Source organism: Somniosus microcephalus, chromosome 8, assembly GCF_052327205.1.
Source record: "Somniosus microcephalus isolate GS21.2 chromosome 8, FLI_Smic_1.0, whole genome shotgun sequence".
Lineage (NCBI taxonomy): Eukaryota > Metazoa > Chordata > Chondrichthyes > Squaliformes > Somniosidae > Somniosus > Somniosus microcephalus.
In genome coordinates, this window is record NC_140994.1 from 12,941,680 (window position 1) to 12,965,259 (window position 23,580).

General features: G+C 49.3%; 1 protein-coding gene across 1 annotated transcript in view; it reads right to left on the reverse strand.

Annotated features, from left to right (window-relative positions):
* LOC147113322 (cartilage acidic protein 1-like) overlaps positions 1-23,580 on the reverse strand; it is a 270,647-nt gene that overhangs the window by 69,260 nt on the left and 177,807 nt on the right. Inside the window, exon 7 of the mRNA XM_085996116.1 lies at positions 4,180-4,316. Within this exon, the coding sequence (XP_085852242.1) occupies positions 4,180-4,316 (137 nt within the window). The remainder of the gene's footprint in view (positions 1-4,179; positions 4,317-23,580) is intronic.

The window sequence follows — 23,580 nt, forward strand, 5'->3', positions numbered from 1 at the left end:
TGCCAGCTCTTTGAAGGAGCTCTCCAATTAGTCCCACTACCCCCCTGCTCTTTCCCCAGAGCCCTGCAAATTTCTCCGCTTCAAGTGTTTAGCCTTTTTTTAGTGATGTTGATTGAGGGATAAATATTGGCCTCAGGACACCGGGGAGAACTCTCCAGCTCTTCTTCGAAATAGTGCCGTGGGATCATTTACATCCACCTGAGAGGGCAGACGGGGCCTCAGTTTAACATCTCATCCGAAAGACGGCACCTCCGACAGTGCAGCACTCCCTCAGCACTGCACTGGGAGTGTCAGCCTGGATTTTGTGCTCAAATCTCTGGAGTGTGGCTTGAACCCACACAGCCACCTGACTCTGAGGCGAGAGTGCTGCCCACTGAGCCACGCCTAACACTTTCCATCGAGCTTTTAGAGTCATAGAGTCATAGAGTAATACAGCACGGATAGAGGCCCTTCGGCCCATCGTGTCCGCGCCGGCCATCAAGCCCTGTCTAATCTAATCCCATATTCCAGCATTTGGCCCGTAGCCTTGTATGCTATGGCATTTCAAGTGCACATCCAAATGCTTCTTAAATGTTGTGAGGGTTTCTGCCTCCACAACCCTTTCAGGCAGTGAGTTCCAGACTCCAACCACCCTCTGGGTGAAAAAGTTCTTTCTCAAATCCCCTCTAAACCTCCCGCCCTTTACCTTGAATCTATGCCCCCTAGTTATTGACCCCTCTACTAAGGGAAAAAGCTCCTCAGCATCCATCCTATCTATGCCCCTCATAATTTTGTACACCTCAATCATGTCCCCCCTCAGCCTCCTCAGCTCCAAGGAAAACAAACCCAACCTGCCCAGTCTCTCTTCATAGCTGAAGCGCTCCAGCCCTGGTAACATCCTGGTGAACCTCCTCTGCACCCTCTCTAACGCGATCACATCCTTCCTGTAGTGTGGCGGCCAGAACTGCACACAATATTCCAGCTGTGGCCTAACCAGTGTTTTATACAGCTCCATCATAACCTCCTTGCTCTTATATTCAATGCCTCGGCTAATGAAGGCAAGTATCCCATATGCCTTTTTTACCACCTTATCCACCTGTTCCGCCACCTTCAGGGATCTGTGTACCTGCACACCCAGATCCCTCTGACCCTCCGTCTTGCCTAGGGTCTTTCCATTCATTGTGTATTCCTTTGCCTTGTTAGTCCCCCCAAAGTGCATCACCTCGCACTTTTCCGGGTTAAATTCCATTTGCCACTGTTCCGCCCATCTGACCAACCCATCTATATCATCCTGCAGACTGAGGCTACCCTCCTCGCTATTTACCACCCTACCAATTTTTGTATCATCCGCGAACTTACTGATCATACCCTTTACATTCATATCCAAGTCATTAATGTAGACCACAAACAGCAAGGGACCCAGCACCGATCCCTGTGGTACCCCACTGGCCACAGGCTTTCAGTCACAAAAACAACCTTCGACCATCACCCTCTGCCTTCTGCCACTAAGCCAGTTTTGTATCCAATGTGCCAAGGCACCCTGGATTCCATGGGCTCTTACCTTCTTGACCAGTCTCCTGTGCGGGACTTTATCGAAGGCCTTACTGAAATCCATGTATACCACATCCACTGCGTTACCCTCATCCACACACCTAGTCACCCCCTCAAAAAATTCAATCAAATTAGTCAGACATGATCTTCCCTTGACAAAGCCATGTTGACTATCCCTGATTAATCCTTGCCTCTCCAAGTGGAGACAAATTTTGTCCCTCAGGATTTTTTCCAATAATTTTCCTACCACTGATGTTAGGCTCACTGGCCTGTAGTTCCCCGGTTTTTCCCTACTACCCTTCTTGAATAATGGTACTACATTAGTGGTTCTCCAGTCCTCTGGCACATCCCCTGTGGCCAGAGAGGTCCTGAATATATGTGTTAGAGCCCCCGCAATCTCCTCCTTTGCCTCACACAGCAGCCTGGGATACATTTCATCCGGGCCTGGGGATTTATCCATTTTTAGGCCAGCTAAAACCGCCAATACCTCCTCCCTCTCGATGTTAATATGTTCGAGCATATCACAGTCCCCCCGCCCTATTTCTATGTCTACATCGTCCTTCTCCATAGTGAAAACAGATGCAAAAAATTCATTTAGAACCCCTCCTACATCTTCCGGCTCCACACACAGATTGCCACTTTTGTCCCTAATGGGCCCTATTTTTTCCCTAGTTATCCTCTTACCCTTAATATACTTATAAAACATCTTCGGATTTTCCTTTATTTTGCTTGCCAGTGTTATTTCATGGCCCCTCCTTGATCTCCTAATTTCTTTTTTAAGTATCCCCCTGCACTTTTTGTACTCCTCTAGGGCTTCCTCCGTCTTTAGCCTTTTGTATCTACCAAAAGCCCTCCTTTTTTTCCTAATCCATTCTCGTATATCCCCTGACATCCAAGGTTCCCTGTGGTTTTTGGAACCACTCTTGACCTTTACGGGAACATGTTGCCATTGTATGATCTCAATCTCCCTTCTGAAAGCCTCCCATTGCTCCGATGCGGATTTTCCTACAAGTAGCTGATCCCAGTCCATTTTGGCCAGATCCTGCCTTATCCTATTAAAATCGGCCTTCCCCCAATTTAGAACCTTTATTTCCGGCCCATCCCTGTCCTTTTCCATGGCCACCTTAAATCTTACCATATTATGGTCACTATCACCAAAGTGCTCACCTACTAGCACTTTTTCCACTTGGCCGGCCACATTCCCTAGAATTAGGTCCAGTACCGCCCCCTCTCTTGTAGGACTTTCTACATGCTGGCTCAAAAAGCTCTCCTGGATGCACTTTTAGAAGAAGTAAACCTCCCTGATTCTATGGAAGATGCACACAGGAGGTGTTGTGTATGTACCTTTAAGAGAAGAACTGATTCTATACTGCAGTACCGGCAGTGACCACCCCTGTATATAAAGCCATAGCAGGCTTCTGTATTTCAGTCTTAAGTTACCCTCTGTTCAAGTAAATACCTGTTATTATTGTTCTCCTGCAGTCCGTGTATTATTAAGGCACGGATACTACAGGAGGGTTAATACAATGGCTACGTTTTCAAGTTAAGTGAAGGTCTCCTCCTCAATGGCTCTGAGGCCAACACAGGGTTCCATACTCCAGCACAAGTCAGTACCTTCAGGCAATGTTCACCAGAATGATACCGGGGCTAAAAGGGTTCAATTATGAGGTTGCATAGACTGGGCTTGTATTCCCTCGAGTCTAGGAGATTAAAGGATGATCTAATCGAGATGTTTAAGATGATTAAAAGATTTGATTGGGTCGATAGAGAGAAACTATTTCCTCTGGTGGGGGGGAGTCCAGAACAAGGGGGCATCACCTTAAAATTAGAGCCAGGCCGTTCAGGGGTGATGTCAGGAAGCACTTCTTCACACAAAGGGTGGTGGAAATCTGGAACTCTCTCCCCCAAAGGGCTGTTGAGGCCGGGGGTCAATTGAAAATGTCAAAACTAATTTTTGTTGGGCAAGGGTATTAAGGGATATGGAACCAAGGCGGGTAGATGGAGTTAAGATACAGATCAGCCCTGATCTAATTGAATGGCGGATCAGGCTCGAGGGGCTGAGTGGCCTCCTCCTGTTCCTAATGTAACAGGCTAGAGGGGCTGAATGGCCTCCTCCTGTTCCTATGGAAGCAGAGAAGAAAATTTGGTAAAATAATTTTTCAAAAAAGCCACAATACCCGGGATGAGGGACTTCAGTTCTGAGGAGAGGTTGGGAAAAGTTCGGACTGTTCCCCTTGGAACAGAGAAGGTTAAGAAATGACCTAATAGAGGTTTTCAAGATGATGAGAGCTTTTGATAAGAGTAGAGAGAGAAGGACCATTTCCTCTGACGAGTGGATCAATAACCAGATTCAAAATCATTGGCAAAGGATCTGGAGGGGAGATGAGGAGAATTTTTTTCACTCAGAGTTGTCGGGATCTGGAACGCTCGGCCTGGAAAGGTGGTGGAAGCCGATTCCATCAATAATTTTAAGAGGGAGTTGGATGGGTTCTGGAGGATGAGGAAATCCTAGGGCTACGGACAAAAAGCAAGGGGTGTGGGACTAAACGCGACTGCTCTTTCAAAAAGCACAGGCACGTTGGGTCGAATGGCCTCCTTCTGTGCTGTAAGTTTTTGTGACTCTACGAAAAGAAGTGACATCCGACCCACCTGAAGATGCGGTTTGCTGAAGACCCTCGGTAAGCGATATTGTTGAAGAATACCTCAAGCTCCTGGTCATTGTCAAAATCTGCCACAATCACTGTTCGAACTGGTGAGGGCATCGCAAACTTCTGGGTTGCAATATCCTGAGAAAAAAAAACACATTAGGCCCAGTGATTACCAAATAGCCAGTTAACAAGAGGATGCCAGCACTTAGCAGCACCCACAGAGGGAGGGTACAACACTGGCACACACAGAACATGAGTTACCTGCGAGACCGGAGATGCCCGTTTTTCCCATTTGAGATACCCACTGATCCCCTCCCTGACCAGCACTGCCCTGTTGGTCTCAGTGACTGCACGAAGCTTGAACCCTCCATTCTCAGCATTTCCTTCTGCAGGTTCAGGTCTCTCCATCACCAGTGTTTTCTGTTGTTCTTTCAGTTAACAACCCCCTGCGCCCAATGCCCCTCCCCTCGTTGCCCACTCAGATATTGGTCCCGCTTGTGAGCAGCATCCATTATTTCCCTCGCCGTTACAGACCCGTTGTGATCACTGGCACCTGTTCCAGGGTCAGATGCCACCCTCTCCATTCCCAGCAAAAGCATGTTCTGCCCCTGGATATCAAACCACCCTCCAAATCCCCGTAACTCCTTTTGTAAACTCAGATGTAGACCTCTCCATCACCAGGGCCTCCTATTACACTCCAAAAACAACCTCTTCTTGACCTGCACCGCCTGTTCTGCTCCATGGCCTCCATTGCCAGAGTTCCCTGTTCCCCTCTCAGATACAAACCCTTCTGTGACCAGTGACTCCTGTTCCCCTCTCAGATACAAACCCTTCTGTAACCAGTGACTCCTGTTCTACTCTGATGACCAGCGTCCCCATTCCTCTCAAGCCTACCTCTTACCAGCAGTAGCCCCGAGAGAAAAATACTCCTTTATAATAGCGAGTCGGAAAATGGAGAGCTGCAGGATAGGGAGATAGGGTTGGGGAGATAGAGATGGGGAGGTGGGATGGTGAGATAGGGATGGTGAGATAGGGATGGGGAGATAGGAATGGGGAGATAGGGATGGGGAGATAGGGATGGGGAGATAGGGATGGGGAGATAGGGATGGAGAGATAGGGATGGGGAGATAGGGATGGAGAGGGGGAGATGGGGTATTGGGTATGAGGAAATCGGGATAGAGAGATAATAATGTGGATCAGGAGATGGGGATTGGGGTGCCAGGAGATGGGAATTTGTGTGATGTGGAGCTGGAGGGTAGGGTCCTTGCGGCTATGCAGAGCCGGGATGGGACGTTTTACTACGTTTAAAGACACTGCATAAATGCAAGTTGTTGTTGCATGTTCACTGACTCCCTCGCTGCCTCCATAATAAACAACGGTGGTTCTAGAAAGTTCCATTTAATAAAACAATGCACCAGTGTTCATGTGATCGGGAAAGGAAAAAGTGGGAGCTTAATCAGATTTCTGAGGTAATCCCTTTAATCAACACTTTTCATTCTACCCTCCATTAGGTTAATATTTAGTAGCTTTAATTAAAATCTTTAAATTTATGGCCGTACGCTGTCGCGCATGCATGAATTGTTAGTGTGTATTGAACTAAAGAACGTGAATTCAACGGTCCAAACCCACCTCATTTCCTTAAAAGAAATGTCTTCACACTTAAAAGTGTTCGGCAAACTTTTTATTCACTTGTTTTGTGTGCAGTGAAGCCCACCAGACACCCTAGGCCCAGATGAAACCCCTTGCCCCCCAAGCTGGTATCCCACAATCTCCCATGTACCTCGGGTCACCAACCCTCCAGGATTCCCCTGGAGTCTCCAGGAATTGAAGATTAAAAGAAAGAAAGACTTGCATTTCTATAGCGCCTTTCACGACCACTGGACGTCCCAAAGTGCTTTACAGCCAATGAAGTACTTTTTGAAGTGTAGTCATTGGTGTAATGGCAGCAGCCAATTTGTACACAGCAAGCTCCCACAAACAGAAATGTGATAATGACCAGATCATCTGTTGGTTGAGGGAAAAATATTGGCCCAGGACACACTCCCCATCTCTTCTTCGAAATAGTGGCTGTGAAATCTTGTACATCCACCTGAGAGGGCAGATGGGGCCTCGGTTTAACATCTCATCTGAAAGACGGCACCTCTGACAGTGCAGCACTGCCTCAGCATTGCACTGGGGGTGTCAGCTGAGATTTTTGCACTGAAGTCTCTGGACCGAGACTGGAACCCACAACCTTCTGACTCCAAAGGCGAGAGTGCTGCCCACTGAGCCACTGGCTGACACACACCAAGCTCCAGAACACTGCTGCAAGCAAAAGGCAGGAGAAAAATCATAAGGGGTGACGTAAGAAAACTCACTAAGCACTTGGTTGAGTATAAAACAAGGCTTTAATCAACTGTTTCACAACCATGAGATCCTAGTTACATCACTAGTTCCTGGTTACAAAAACGTCCTGGGCAAGCTGGGCCCACGCCCGAGTATTTATACTCCTTGGACGGCGCCACCAGCTGGCCACCCAGTGTTATTTCATGAGTCGAAACCTATAAAATTCTGTCAGGCCTGGACAGACTAGATGCAGGAAGGATGTTCCCGATGGCGGGGGAGTCCAGAACCAGGGGTCATAGTCTAAGGATAAGGAGTAAGCCATTTAGGACTGAGATGAGGAGGAATTTCTTCACCCAGAGAGTGGTGAACCTGTGGAATTCTCTGCCACAGAGGGCGGTGGAGGCCAGTTCATTAAGTATATTCAAGAAAGAGTTGGATATATTTCTTAAGGCTAAAGGGATCAAGGGATATGGGGAGAAGGCAGGGACAGGGTACTGAATTTGGATGATCAGCCATGATCTCATTGAATGGCGGAGCAGGCTCGAGGGGCCGAATGGCCTACTCCTGCTCCTATCTTCTATGTTTCTATGTATCTATGAGTCATTTCCTCATGAATGATAAGATTCATGACAAGGGGCATTAAAAAACAGTGTTTTTTGTCATTTTCTTTAAACGCTTCCATTTATTAGTTAATAAAAATAATGGAGATGGGAGAAAAAAGTCAAGATTAATCCAATTGGGTAACAAAGAGTCTGTTCTCTTTCCAATTGGCTGTGGGAAGGCGGTGGTGCGCCCGGAGGATGGACCAACGGCGGGAGGGTGGGGGCAGGGCGGTTTGAGGCGGGAGGTCATTGATGAAACCTCCAGCGACACACCCAATCAGAGTTGGCTATCTTAGGTGCTATCCGTGGCTCGGTGAGTAGCACTCTTACCTGTGAGTCTGCGGAAATCATGAGTTTAAGCCCCACTCCAGATACTTGAACACATAATCTATGCTGGCACGTAGAGTACTGCACTACCAGAGGTGCCGTCTTTCAGATGAGACGTTAAAATGAGACAGCATCTGCTCTCTCAGGTGGATGTAAAAGATCCCATGGGCACTATTTTGAAGAAGAGCAAGGGAGTTCTCCCCAGTGTCCTGGGGCCAATATTTATCCCTCAACCAACATCACCAAAACACATTTTCTGGTCATTATCACATTGCTGTTTGTGGGAGTTTGCTGTGCACAAATTGGCTGCCGTGAAGGACAAGGGCAGCAGGCCCATGGGAACACCATCACCTCCGAGTTCCCCTCCAAGTCACACACCATCCTGACTTGGAAATATATCGGCTGTTCCTTCAATATCTCTAAGGATATGGTGTTAAGGAAGCTAAAGGGATTGAAGGTGGACAAATCCCCAGGGCCTGATAACATGCATCCTAGGGTACTGAAGGAGGTGGCCCTAGAGATAGCGGATGCACTAAGGATGATTTTTCAGAATTCATTAGACTCGGGAACAGTGCCGATGGATTGGAGGGTAGCTAACGTTACCCCACTATTCAAAAAGGGGGGTAGGGAAAAAGCAGGTAATTACAGACCTGTAAGCCTTACATCAGTTGTGGGCAAAATGCTGGAGTCCATCATTAAGGATGAAATAGCGGAGCACTTAGCAAATGGGGACAGGATAGGACAGAGTCAACATGGATTTACAAAGGGTAAATCGTGCTTGACTAATCTATTGGAATTTTTTGAGGGAGTAACTGGTAGAATAGATGGGGGAGAGCCAGTAGATGTGGTGTACCTGGACTTCCAAAAGGCCTTCGATAAGGTCCCACATAAAAGATTAGCATGGAAAATTGAGGCTCATGGGATAAAGGGGAAAGTTTTGGCGTGGATAGGGAACTGGCTGTCAGATAGAAAACAGAGAGTTGGAATAAACGGCTCATTTTCTGAATGGCAGGCAGTAACAAGTGGGGTACCACAGGGATCTGTCCTGGGCCCCCAGCTGTTCACAATTTACATTAATGACCTGGATCAGGGAGTCGGATGCAGCATTTCCAAATTTGCAGACGACACTAAACTAGGAGGGGGGGTGGGCTCAGAGGAAGAGACCAGGAAGCTCCAGAGCGATTTGGACAGACTGGGCGATTGGGCGGATAAATGGCAGATGCACTATAATGTGGACAAGTGCGAAGTTATCCACCTTGGGTGCAGGAACGGGAGGGCAAATTATTATTTAAATGGCAATAGATTGGGAGAGGGGGAAGTACAGAGAGACCTGGGTGTTCTTGTACACCAGTCACTGAAGGCGAGCATGCAGGTGCAACAGGCGGTCAAGAAGGCAAACGGTATGCTGGCCTTCATAGCAAAAGGGTTAGAATACAGGAACAGGGATACCTTGCTGCAGCTGTACAGGGCACTGGTGAGACCACACCTCGAGTACTGTGTACAGTTTTGGTCGCCTCATCTGAGGAAGGATGTTCTTGCCATGGAGGGGGTGCAGCGGCGATTCACCAGGCTGATACCAGGAATGGCGGGAATGACCTATGAGGAGAGACTATGTAGTTTAGGGATGTACACACTGGAGTTTAGAAGATTGAGAGGGGACCTCATAGAAGTGTATAAAATTCTGACAGGTCTAGACAGACTGGATGCAGAAGGAATGTTTCCCTTGGCGGGTGAGAACAGAACTAGAGGACATAATTTGAGGATAAGGGCTAAACCATTTAGGACAGAGATGAGGGGGAATTTCTTCACTCAGAGAGTGGTGAACCTGTGGAACTCATTGCCACAGAGGGCAGTGTACGCCAGCTCATTAAATATATTTAAGAGGGAATTAGATATATTTCTACGGGCAAAAGGGGTTAAGGGTTACGGAGAGAAGGCGGGGACGGGATACTGAATTAAAAGATCAGCCATGATCTCATCGAATGGCGGAGCAGGCACGAAGGGCCGAATGGCCTACTCCTGCTCCTATCTTCTATGTATCTATGTATCATCGCTGGGTCAAAATCCTGGAACTCCCTCCCTAACAGCACTGTGGGAGCACCTTCACCACACGGACTGCAGCGGTTCAAGAAGGCGGCTCACCACCACCTTCTCAGGGGCAGTTAGGGATGGGCAATAAATGCTGGCCTTGCCAGCGACGCCCACATCCCATGAATGAATAAAAAACAATATACTGTAGTGGGCAGGTAGGGTCGGTGAGGGTTGAGATTTGTCTAAAAAGAGATGGGCATAATTGAGATGAAGACGTCACCAATCTTGGGAATTCATCGCCCCTTTCAGTGCTCTATGTTAGGATATATCAGTTTGAATTTTGGAATACCTGAATTCCCTCCCTAAACCTCTCCGCCTCTCTCTCCTCCTTTAAGACGCTCCTTAAAATCTCCCTCTTTGACCAATCTTTTGGACCTCTGCTCTAATTTCTCCTTATCCGGCTCGGTGTCAAATTTAGTTTTATAATCGCTCCTGTGAAGCGCCTTGGGACGTTTTACTACGTTACAGGTGCTATATAAATGCAAGTTGTTGTTGTTGTTATTAGGGAACTGAACAGAAAAACAATGGCGCTGTGTTCCTGAGAGTGGCCCTTGGGGCAAGCCATTGCTTGCCAACTTGGATCTTGACAAGAAACTAATGAGGAACACTGCTTCAGAAATAGCACGATGGAGATTTCACAGAGACCCATCATCTCATTACTTGTGCATACTGCCAGTAAAAGAAAAATGACACAGCCTTTTCTGATTCTTTATCCTCAAGGGTGAAAAACTGTTCATCTCAAACTTGAACACAGTTTTGTTTGAACACCTCCTGAGTTCTAGTAAGTTGGAAGGGGAAGGGTGATTAAGTTATAAAGAACTCTTAGAAACAGGAAAAAGTGCAACATCTCTGGTTCCTTTTTACGATGGTTTTCAGCTCCATTCCTCAATCTTTTCTCACTCTGACAGCACAGTGAGTTGCCTCTCGTTTCTTATTGAGAAATCCAAGGGAAGGGGCTCGAGGGGGTGAAGGAGCAAGGTGCAAAGGGGCAAGGGGTGAAGGGGCAGGGAGCAAAGGGGCAAGGGGTGAAGGGGCAGGGAGCAAAGGGGCAAGGGGTGAAGGGGCAGGGTGCAAAGGGGCAAGGGGTGAAGGGGCAGGGAGCAAAGGGGAAAGGGGTGAAGGGGCAGGGAGCAAAGGGGCAAGGGGTGAAGGGGCAGGGAGCAAAGAGGCAAGGGGTGAAGGGGCAGGGAGCAAAGGGGCAAGGGGTGAAGGGGCAGGGAGCAAAGGGGCAAGGGGTGAAGGGGCAGGGTGCAAAGGGGCAAGGGGTGAAGGGGCAGGGAGCAAAGAGGCAAGGGGTGAAGGGGCAGGGTACAAAGGGGCAAGGGGTGAGGGGCAGGGAGCAAAGGGGCAAGAGGTGAAGGGGCAGGGAGCAAAGGGGCAAGGGGCAGGGAGCAAAGGGGCAAGGGGTGAAGGGGCAGGGAGCAAAGGGGCAAGGGGTGAAGGGCAAAGGTCATAGTGGAGGACACCACCAAGGCGGAAAAGTGTAAAAGAAAAAGGTGAATCGAGAAACAGGAGTGGAACGACTCCAAACCTGAGGACTGTAGGAGGAGGAGGAGAATGATGAGGGAGGTGAGGAGTTCCATCAATTTTGAGGTTCTGGGAAAGAATTGAGTTGGAGTAGGAGGTGTTGTGTAGAGTCTTGATTTACCGGGAGCGGTGAAAATGTAAATCGGGCGGTTTCGATAACGGGCGGCCAGTTGATCTGCAACACCAGTTTTACACACGGGCAGCAAGTTGAAATTTGAAAAGCGTTGTGTGGACCTCACTGTGTACAAATTGGTTGTCATGCCGTCGCCTACAGAACAGCAGTGGCTGCAGTTCGAAAAAGTAATGCATCGGTCGTGAAGCCCTTTCGGGATGTCCTCAGCCACCATATGTTCTTCTTTGTGTAAATCTCTCTGCAACTCCCAGCAGCTCCCCCAGTCTCCCAGTCGCCTCTCACGCACACACTGAACTGCACAGGCCTCCCTCACTTTGACACAACCCAGTGTTATGCTCACAGCCAGCTCCCAAACTAATTTCTTCAAAGGTCTCCCATTTAATTAAATTGCTGTAGATCAATAGTCCCTGATATTTCAAGAGAGCTGAGGTTCTGGTCCGCCCCTGAGCCTGAATACTTTCAGTTCTGACTGAATAAACTCACTGCTCTGCTCTCACAGGCGACTGAAGGAAGGGAATTTTCCCGCCACCAGCACCCCCCACCCAACCCCAGGACTGGTGGGAGAGGGGCAGGGGGGTGGGGGGGGGGTTAAATCCTTAAAAATGGAAAACCTCACCCCCGAACCCGCCGCGAACGTACCTAATTCTGGTTTAATCGGGGCAGGCTGGGGGGGTGGGGGGGAGCGGTCGGGCGAGTAGCCTGCTCTCGAGGGGCGGGTGAGGAATTATAGTGTTTAAACGAGGCTGCGTGCCTCAGGTTTTGGCAGCCGTGTGGATTTAACGGCTGCGGGCCGGATTTCCCAGGGATCGGGAAACCCGGCAGCTACCGGGAGCTGCCGGCTGTAGCAGGTAAGTGCTGCCCCCCACCCCCGCCGGTCCCTCAAGCAAAACTGCCACGATCTGACTCCCTCCCAATCGGTCAACCCCGCACCACCTGATGTCTTCCCCCCCAGCGATCTCTTGCCCCCCGCGATCTCCCACCACCCCTACGATCTCTTCCCCCACGATCTTCCTCCCGCGATCTCTTGCCCCCCCAACGATCTCTTGCCCCCTCCCCCCAGCGATCTCTTGCCCCCCCGTGATCTCCCACCACCCCTGCGATCTCTTCCCCTGCAATCTTTTGCCCCCACGATCTCTTGCTCCCATGATCTCTCCTCACCCCCCGCGATCTTCTCCCCTGCAATCTCTTGCCTCCCCCGCGATCTTCGCCCCCGTGATCACTTCCCCCTTGATCTCTTGCCCCCACGATCTTTCCTCACCCCCGCGATCGTATCCCCTGCGATCTCTTGCCCCCCGCGATCTTCTCCCCCGCGATCTGTTCCCCGCGATCTTCCCCCACGATCTCTTACCCCCGCGATTTCTTGCCCCCACGGTCTCTCCTCACCCCCGCGATCTCTTTCCCCCTCACGATCTTCTCCCCCGCGGTCTCCCACCACCCCTGCGATCTTCCTCCCGCGATCTCTTGCCCCCCGCGATCTCTTGACCCCACAATCTCTCCTCACCCCCCGCGATCTTCCCCCTGCGATCTCTTGCCCCCACGATCTCTCCTCACCCCCCGCGATCTTCTTCCCCGCGATCTCTTGCCCCCCTTGATCCTTCTCCCCATGATCTCCCACCACCCCCGCGATCTCCCACCACCCCCGTGATCTCTTCCCCCGCAATCTTCCTCCTGCGATCTCTTGCCCACCCCCCGCGATCTCTTGCCCCCGCAATCTCCCCCCACCACAGCAATCTTCTCCCTGTGATCTTCCCCCCGCAATCACTTGCCCCTCCACGATCTCCCCCATCCCTGTGTGATCTTCTCCCCCGCGATCCTCTCCCCACGATCTCTTGCACCCCCTCAATCCCCCCCCAACCCCCGCAATCGCTCCCTCCCTCCCTCCTCTCTGGTCCCCTGCTTCGGCCTTGTACAGCAGGCTATCCCATCCGGCAGTCAGCCAGCCTCTCAATCAAATTAAATGCGGCAAATGATCACAGTGATTTCAAATAAATAGGAGTTTCTTTATAACAACAGAAAACGCTGGAAAAACTCAGCAGGCCAGGCAACATCCGTGGAGAGAGAAACAGAGTCAATGTTTCGGGTCGAAACCCTTCGTCAGAACTGAGAAAAAAAGGCAGGAAATGAAAAGATTAAATGGCAGTTTGGGGGCTGGGAAATGGGGGAGGGGATGAAAGAAGAGACATTAAGAGATATTCAAGGTGAGACGAGATGGTAATAGGACAGGTAAAGACACAGACAATGGCTCTGGATGAAGTGTGAAATGCGCTGGCAGAGTGAGAGACAGCTGCCATGTGGGAGAGAGAAAAAAGGAAAAGGCACAAACCAAAAGTGTGGATAAAAAATATATAAAAATATGATGGGGCCGAGGTTATGATCTGAAATTGTTGAACTCGAGTTTCTTTATATTTGTTCTCAGGACGTAGTCGACACTGGCAAGGCCGGCATTTGTTGTCCATTCGCTAAATGCTCATAAAAGGTGGTGGTGGGTCTTCTCCTCGAACCACTACTGTCTCGTGGTGATGAGGCACCCACATTGTGTTAGATAGGGAATTCCAGGAGATTGACCCAACAACGAGGAAGGAACAGCGATATGTGTCCAAGTCAGGATGAAGATTATTTTTAATTTATTCATTCTCGGGACATGGGCATCACTGGCAATGTCAGCATTTATTACCCATCCCTAGTTGCCAACTCCAGAGACGTGAGCGCATAATCCAGGCTGACACTCCCAGTGCAGTGCTGAGGGAGTGCCACACTGTCGGAGGTGCCGCCTTTCAGATGAGACGTTAAACCGAGGCTCCGTCTGCTCTCTCAGGTGGATGTAAAAGATCCCACGGCCACTATTGGAAGAAGAGCAGGGGAGTTCTCCCTGGCGTCCCTAAAACAGATTCTCCCAGTACTGGCACTGGGAGTGTCATCCTGGATTCTTGTGATCAAGTTCCATGGAGTGGGATTTGAACCCACAACCTTCTGATATCACAGACAAGAGTGCTACTCACGGAGCCGCGGCTGACACCACATTGAGAGCTCAGCGTAGACATTACTGCCAGATGTAGTGTGCAGTCACGGTATAGTCACATCCCCCAATGGCTCAACGGCTCGTGCTTAATGGTACTGAGCCCCATGGACTAGGGCTGCTGAACCGTGACCATCACACTCAACACCAGCCCTGCGTTGAGTTGGCTGATCTCAACTCAGACGGATTGCTGGGACACTGCGACTTGGCCTCAGCATCGTTTGGGTTCGGGGAAGCGGTAAGGTGAGTCCGTCGTTCTGCTCTTGATCGCCATCCTGTGAGTCCTGGGGTAGTGAGCGTGTCGGGTGAGCAGAGGATCAGACTGGCGAGCGATGGCCACGCTCGAACACCCTCCCGACTCTCAGGTCATGGGGTCCCTCAGGCAACTGGAGGGCGGACGTGCCCCGTCATCACATTCAGGAGAAAGAGAGACTGCTTTGTACTGACGTCAGTCTGTTTGACTGTTCCAGAGCTCGCCCTCGACTATTTATTGGCACAGTCTTTTCATTCAGCCCTGTTACCTTTTATATTTCAAATAATTCTTTCTTTTTGGTTGCTTTGCACAATTTATGTTCCAGCAATGTTTAACTTCTTTGTGGCATCCACAAAACTGCAGCAACCTCTTTGAATAATTGGGGCACAATAAATGTCCTTGATTCTTCAATGCCTATTCTCATTGCTGCTCCTCTCACAAGCCTTCTTTGTAATGACCTTTCATCCTTCTGTTATAATCATTAAGCCATTCATCGGTGTTCTTCTTTCTCATTAATTAAACGTCTGGCCTTAAACATGATAAAAGAAAGACTTGCATTTCTATAGCGCCTTTCACAACCTCAGGACATCCCAAAGCGCTTTACAGCCAATGAAGTACTTTTTGAAGCGTAGTCACTGTTGTAATGTGGGAAACGCGGCAGCCAATTTGCGCACAGCAAGATCCCACAAACAGCAATGAGATAAATGACCAAATAATTTGCTTTGGCGTCATTGGGGGAAAAATTCAGTTGTTTGCGCCTCCCGTTAGCGCCTTAAGAGGGCGCTAATGGGGCGCAAAGCAACTAGCGCCCGGGCGCGGCGATGTTTGCGCCGCTCGCGAAATTAACTAGACATTTTGCCGCGGCGCTAAACACTACCGCCACGATCTCCTGCGCCGGCAGATCATGACGTTAGTCGAGTGTGCAACGCCCTGGTAGCGCCCCGGGACCGGATATTGAGTGGCGCCCCCTACCTTTCCACCTGCCGCTAGCAACGACAGGTTGAGGGGAGCATTTTGCAGTCAGAAAGGGACTGGGGGAGCGCTATTTAAAGGCGACCGCTTCCTGCCGTTTTTTATCGGTGACATTTTTGCACCACGCATTCTGAGAGAGAGAGAGAGACTTCTGGAGAGATTCAACGCTGTGTGAAGGAGTTTTGGGTACTGAGCAGCACTTTGCAGGTTCATTTTGATTTGCCCTTCCTTGCTTCGCCAGCGCTCTGAGGTAGCGCCTCGCTCCTCGGCCTTTGCGCCTTAAGACAGGTGTGAAGCGCCTGATTTAGCGCTCCAATCACCTCCAGGGGCGATAAAAGCCAAGTTTGCCGTCGGAGACGATAATTAGCGCCAGGCGCTAAACTTTGCGCACGGCCGAGAACAACGGCCCAAACGGAGCGACACTGAATTTTTCCCCCATTGGCCCATAAATTCTGTTCCCTACGGTTGTGTACGCGCCGTGTACTCACTCATCAGGCCAACGGAAGTGCCGATTTTAGGCATGCACTGCGCATGCGCTGGAAACCGGAACTTCCGTTCTGTGAAGAAAGGGCTTGACTGGTCAAACGTCTGCGCCGGATAGGCAGCGCGTACGGCTGGAACTTCCGTTTTATTCACAGTTGCTTCAGTCCAGGAACGTCGGAAACAGCTGTGCCTGGAAAAGCAGGCGTACAGCCGGCAGCTCCTAGGTGCAAGGCTAACAGTTGAAGAAAGTAAAAAAAAATTCCACTGATTTATCATTTAAAAATACTTTAAAGAAAGGTAAGTTGATTTTTAGCCCCGTTAAAAACCTTAATTATTTTTTTCAAAAATTTTAATTGTTGTTTAAAATAGTTAATTTATGTCATTTATAGTCATTTTAAAAATGTGATGTTTTAAAAAAAAATTATTTGAAGTTTTACTTATGTTTTGGGGCCGATCGCTATTCATAGATTTGACAGGTCAAATCTATGAATGGAGATTCCCTGCTCTGATTGGCTCCCCATGGCCCACGTGATCCCAAGGATGCTGCGAACCGCCTGCGCCCCTGGGATACGCGGGCCCTGCGCGCCGGCAGTTTGAAGAGGCCCAGCATCAGAATTCTGCGCCGCCCGGGAGCCCTCTGGTCCAGGCGGAGATTTTCCCACGGGGAAGGCTGCGAACAGAATTGTTTAGAAGGACAAATATTGGCCAGAACACCAGGGAGAACGAATAGTGCCACGGAATCTTTCTCACCCAACTGTGAGAGGCAGACGGGGCCTCGGTGCCTTCTCAGGTGGACATAATAAATCCCACGGCACTAATTCAAAGAAGAGCAGGGGGTTATCCCCAGTGTCCTGGCCAATATTTATCCCTTAACGCACATCAATTTCCTACATTACAACAGTGACTACGCTTCAAACGCAATTTAATTGGCTGTAAGTCACTTTGGGACGTCCTGAGGTTGTGAAAGGCACTATAGAAATGCAAGTTCTTTTTTGTGTGTGTGTTACAACCCCCGTGCAAGCAAAATCTAAAAGTGTAGTGGGGGGGGGGTGGAGGGGGAGAAATTCGGTATCGTCCTGTTTGGGGCGCTAAATTTTGAAATCGTGAAAAATTAACGCCAGGCGCTAATGAGTCTGAGGTTTCCCTAAATTGGCTGTTAGCGCTCCTGGAAAGAGCTGGAGCGCTGAATCAAGCGCTAATGACCTAAGCTGGGCGCTACAGGGGTGCTACCAGGAGAGCGATAATGAATTTCAGGTGCTATGCAATCAGGAATGATCCTTCACACTGGCTCCTTCCAGCTGTTAAAGGGGAGGTTGTATCATTGTGCAGATCCTCATTATCAGCATTGCTGGCTGTGAAGGCGACTCGGACACTGGAAGGAGGCCATATATATCAGAAACGCTGCCTACGGAGGGCACGGACCATCATCAAAGACCCTACCCACCCCAGCCACAGTCTGTTCGCCCTCCTACCATCTGGGAGACGCTACAGATGCATTCGCACCCGTACGACCAGATTTAGGAACAGCTTCTTTCCCAGGGCTGTCATCCGACTGAACTCCACAAATAAACTCTAAAGCCTGCACATCTGCCGATGCACTTTATTCACTTTATTATGGTCATATTTATGCTAATATATATGTACAAATGTATGTTGAAATGTTTAAGTGTCCTAATCCAAATTGTACACTCTCGGGAGCCGCAAGCCTACATTTCGTTGTACTGCACTTGTGCACTAACAATGACAATAAAAGTTGATTTGATTTGATTTGATTTGATTTGATTTGATTGCCCCCTGGTCTTCAGGGCAATGTGGAGGGAAGTGGCCCAGGAGGTCTCGGGCAGTAGTGTGGGCGTACGCAGCCTGACACAGTGCTGGAAGAAATTCAACGAGCTCACTTGGGTGGTCAGGGCGAGTCTGTGCTTCAACAGGTCCTACATACCAGCAGCTGAACCTCAGTCTGTGCACACTGCACAAACCACCACACCCCCAGCACTCACCCACCAAGCATCTACACCTACTCAAACTCACATCCACATCTCACGCCTTGCCTACAATCACAGTTATTCAACTACGGCAGGCATATCTCCCAAACACATAGCTGGACTCTGACTCACACACATTCATTTCTCTTGCAAGGCCAAGATGGCCCACAATAGGAGGAAGCAGCAGAGAACAGGCGGGGGTGATGCGCAGCTCCAACAGCTCTCAGACCTGGAGGAGCGAGTGCTGCGACTCACTGGGCAGCAGGTGGTGGGCGGTGTGGCCCTCGGTGACGTCAACCCCCTTGGGGGCAACAACGGTATGTTCAGCCCCTCTCCTTCTCTCATCCCACTTCCCCCTCACACCACCAGCCTTTCCCACTTTCCAGCTCCCTTCCTGCACCCCCTGTCCTCACCTTAACGCGAGTCTTGTGCCTCTATACTTTCAGAGAACCAGCAACCAGATGACCAGCCTGTCCCTGAGCCTCCCAGTGAGAGTGAGGAAGGAGAGGAGGAGGAGGAGCAAAGCACCGCGTCACTGAATCTCTCACCCGCAGGCACCACCTCAGATACTGGCACTACGCGATCTTTAGAGGCAGGTTTAGTAGAGGTGTCTGCACTGGGTGATGCACCAGGGACGAGCGGGCTGCAGCAAGGCCAGGGGGAAAGGGTAGCTCAGGAGCCAGCTCCCTGGAGGGCGAGTTCGCGCGCGAGTTCTGCTGCACAGGACTCAGACGAGGACCTCGATGGGGAGGCGTTCACAAGAAGGGTGATGGGCATGCACATGGAGATCATAGGTGCAATGGCAAGGGTGCCCGAGAGCCTGTCGGCAATGGTAAGAAGCATGGAGGAGTCCACCTCCAACATTGCACAGAGCTCTGCGCACACCATGGAGCCCATCATTTTCACTGTGCAGAGGATAGTGGACTCCCAGAAAGACCGTGCGGATCCAGACCTCATGACGCACGTCATGGGCGATGTGCCAGCATCCATTGCAGCACAGGCGGAAGCCACGCAATGTCTTAGTGCTGTAATGCAGTCATTGGTTGATGCCATCGAGTCTCACACTGCTCTCATGCAGTCTCAGCTTGATGCCACGCAAGCTCTGACTGCTGCCATCGTCGCTGGGTCCACCACAGTCCACCGGGGATCTCACGGTGTCGCAGCAGCCCACCAATCTGTCCTCCTGGTAGGGATGCTGAGGTGCTGCCCCGGGGGAGTGGCAGTGTGTCAGTGGAGCAGGAACCTGCTGTCCTCTCTCAGGATGACAGCATTCCTGCTCCCACCACTGCCATTCCGCCATTGCCCTTGTCACTGCCTGTTGTCCAGCCAGCCCAGACTGCTGCTGCCCAGCCTGAGGTGGTGCAGTGTACAGCCGGGCCTTCCAGGCCCAGAGCTGGTCGAGGGCGTCCTGCAAGGCCATCTGTAGTGTCTGGTACCGACACTCAGCAGTCTTCCACCAGCCCTGCTGCAGCCACTGGGGAGACACTACGGAGGAGCAGTAGATTAGGGAAAGGCTGTAAAGAGGGCAAGTAAGGGTTTGCACAAGGGTTAATATTGTTGCTCTATATATGTGGTTACTGAATTTGGATAAATTTATTATTGGAATGTTGCAGATTTGGGGTGTGGTATGGAATGAGAAATTGATGAAATGATGGGGATGTGCTGAGCAACCGGGAAGTGGCCTTCAATTCATCGGAACCGAAGTCTGATGCACTTTCAAATCTCACCTGAATGAAAGTGAATAATTTTTCTGAGGCAAAAGAATCCTTCAACCAAAAAACGCTGAAATCGCTCAAAACGCCTGTTTGCCGATGTCAAACTGACAAGGTAGCAGTCTTTGCCGACTAAAAACAAACCGGATGTTGACGCCTTTAATCTATCACGCTCCTCCAGCGCTCCTCCGACTGCAGGCCGCCTCCTCTACCTGTCGTTGCTGACGGCAGGCGCTCAGGCAGGGGGGCGAGAGTGAATTCCTGAGCCAGAGCGCTGAGCAGCCGGATGACGTCACGATCTCCGGGCCGCAGGAGAGCGTGGTGCTATGGGGAAAACGCCGCCGCAAACCTCCACTTCAATGTCGTGGGCGTTGGTACTATCGCCGCACCCGGTCGCTAAGCCGGTAACGCCCCATTAGCGCCCCCCCCCACCCCTCCACCGGAGGCGCTAACGGGTCCCAATTTCTACCCCTCGGACTTTATGAAGCACAGAGATGGAACAGGCCTGTCATTTCACACCCGCTGTAGGCCTTCTGAAAGCTGCGGGAATCATTGAGAGAGAGAGAGGAGAGGAGAGGCAGGGAGATAGAAGATGCTGAACCCAGCCAAGCAAGACAGGTCAGGTATTAAGGCCAGATCTCGGTAATGACTGTTAAAGGTCACGTTTAAAATGAGCCATTGGTGTTTCAGTCCAGTGCTCAAGGACAGAAGTTCACTACATAAAACTGCCAGAAATGTTTTTTTAAATAGAGAAATGCTCGAGGATCTCAAAGAAGAAAATGACCTTTCCTCAGAATAATTCTGTCGAATATACATATGAGTGCAGAGTAGTAGGTGCAGGGGTCCCCTGTGGCCATCCCCCTCTCAAACAGATATAACACTTTGGATATTGTTGAGGGAGATGGCTTATCGGGGGAAGGCAGCAGCAGCCAACTTCCTGGCACCATGGGTGGTTCTGCTGCACAGGACGGGAGGAAAAAGACTGGGAGAGCTATAGTGATAGGGGATTCTATTGTAAGGGGAATAGATAGGTGTTTCTGCGGCCGCAAACGAGACTCCAGGATGGTATGTTGCCTCCCTGGTGCAAGGGTCAAGGATGTCGCAGGGCGGCTGCAGGGCATTCTGGAGGGGGAGGGTGAACAACCAGTTGTCGTGGTGCATATAGGTACCAACGATATAGGTAAAAACCGGGATGAGGTCCTAAAAGCTGAATATAGGGAGTTAGGAGGTAAATTAAAAAATACGACCTCAAATGTAGTAATCTCAGGATTGCTACCAATCCCACATGCTAGTCAGAGTAGAAATAGAAGGATATTTCAGAGGAATGGTGCAAGGGGGAGGGATTCAAATTCCTGGGACATTGGAACCTGTTCTGGGGGAGGTGGGACCAGTACAAACTGGACGGTTTATACCTGGGCGGGACCGGGACTGATGTCCTAGGGGGTGTGTTTGCTAGTGCTGTGGGGGAGGGTTTAAACTAAAATGGCAAGGGGTTGGGAACCTGTGCAGGGAGACAGAGGAAAGGGAAGCAAGGATAGAAACAAAAGGCAGGAAGGAGAAAAGCAAAAGTGGAAGGCAGAGAAATCAAGGGTGTAAATCAAACAGGGCTACAGTAAATAATAATTCTAAAAGGACTAAGAGTGTTAAAAAACAAGCCTGAAGGCTTTGTGTCTTAGTGCGAGGAGCATTCGTAATAAGGTGGATGAATTAGCTGCACAAATAGATGTAAACGGATCTGATGTAATTGGAATTACAGAGACATGGCTCCAGGGTGACCAAGGCTGGGAATTCAACATCCAGGGGTATTCAATATTCAGGAAAGACAGGCAAAAAGGAAAAGGAGGTGGGGTAGCATTGCTGGTTAAAGAGGAGATTAACACAATAGTAAGGAAGGATATTAGCACTGATGATATGGAATCTATATGGGTAGAGCTGGGAAATACCAAGGGGCAGAAAACGTTAGTGGGAGTTATATACAGACCCCCAAACAGTAATGCTGAGGTTGGAGATGGCATTAAACGGGAACTTAGAGACGCGTGCAATAAGGGCACAGCAGTTTTCATGGGTGACTTTAATCTACATATAGATTGGGCTAACCAAATTAGTAACAATACTGTGGAGGAGGAATTCCTAGAGTGTATACGGGATGGTTTCCTGGACCAATATGTCAAGGGACCAACTAGAGATCAGGCCATCTTAGACTGGGTATTATGTAATGAGAAAGAATTAATTAGCAATGTTGTTGTGCGAGGCCCCTTGGGGAGGAGCGGTCATAATATGATAGAATTCTTCATTAAGATGGAGAGTGAAATAGTTGACTCAGAGACTAGGGTCCTGAATTTAAATAAAGGAAACTATGATGGTACGAGGTGCGAGTTGGCTAGGATGGATTGGGGAATGTTACTTAAAGGGTTGACAGTGGATAGGCAATGGCAAACATTTAAAGATCGCATGGATGAACTACAAAATTTGTTCATCCCTGTTTGGCATAAAAATAAAACAAAAAAGGTGACTCAACATTGGCTAACAAGGGAAATTAGGGATAGCATAAGATCCAAGGAGAGGACATATAAATTAGCCAGGAGAAGCAGCAAAACTGAGGATTGGGAGCAGTTTAGGATTCAGCAAAGGAGGACAAAGGGATTAATTAAGAGGGGGGAAATAGAATATGAGAGTAAGCTTGCAGGGAACATAAAAACTGACTAAAAGTTTCTATAGATATGTGAAGAGAAAAGGTTGTTGAAGTCAAGCATAGGTCCCTTGCAGTCAGAATCAGGGGAATTTATAATGGGGAACAAAGAAATGGCAGACCAATTAAATACATACTTTGGTTCTGTCTTCACAAAGGAGGACACAAATAACCTTTCAGAGATTTCAGGGAACATAGGGTCTAATGAGAGGGAGGATTTGAATGAAAGTAGTATTGGTAGGGAAATGGTGTTAGGGAAATTGACGGGATTGAAGGCCGATAAATCCCCAGGGCCTGATAATCTACACCCCAGGGTACATAAGGAAGTGGCCCTAGAAATAGTAGATGCATTGCTGGCCATCTTCCAAAATTCTATAGACTCTGGAATAGTTCCCATGGATTGGAGGGTAGCTAATGTTACCCCACTATTCAAAAAAGGTGGTAGAGAGAAAATGGGGAATTATAGACCGGTAAGCCTGACATCGGTAGTGGGGAACATGCTAGAGTCCATTATAAAAGATGTAATAGCAGAGCACCTGAAAAACAGTGACAGGATCGGACAAAGTCAACATGGATTTACAAAAGCTAAATCATGCTTGACTAATCTACTGGAATCTTTTGAGAATGTAACTGGTAGAACAGATAAGGGAGAACCAGTGGATGTGGTGTATTTGGACTTTCAGAAGGTTTTCAATAAGGTCCTGCATAAGAGATTGGTGTGTAAAGTTAAGGCACATGGGATTGGGGGCAAGGTACTGACTTGGATAGAGAACTGGTTGGCAGACAGGAAGCAAAGAGTTGGAATAAACGGGTCTGTTTCCGAGTGGCAGGCAGTGACTAGTGGGGTACCGCAGGGATCGGTGCTAGGACCCCAGCTTTTCACAATATATATTAATGATCTAGACGAGGGAACTAGATGTAATATCTCCAAGTTTGCAAACAACACAAAGCTGGGTGTGTGTGTGTGCTGTGAGGAGGATGCAGAGAAACTCCAGTATGATTTGGACAGGTTGGGTGTTTGGGCAGATGCATGACAGATGTAGTATAATGTGGATAAATGCGAGGTTATCCACTTGTGGCAAAAACAGGAAGACAGATTATTATCTGAACGGCAATAGATTGGGAGAAGGGGAAATGCAACGAGACCTGGGTGTCCTTGTGCACCAGTCGCTAAAGGTAAGCATGCAGGTGCAGCAGGCGGTTAAGAAAGCAAATGGTATGTTGGCTTTCATAGCGAGAGGATTCGAGTACAGGAGCAAGGATGTCTTGCTGCAGTTGTACAGGACC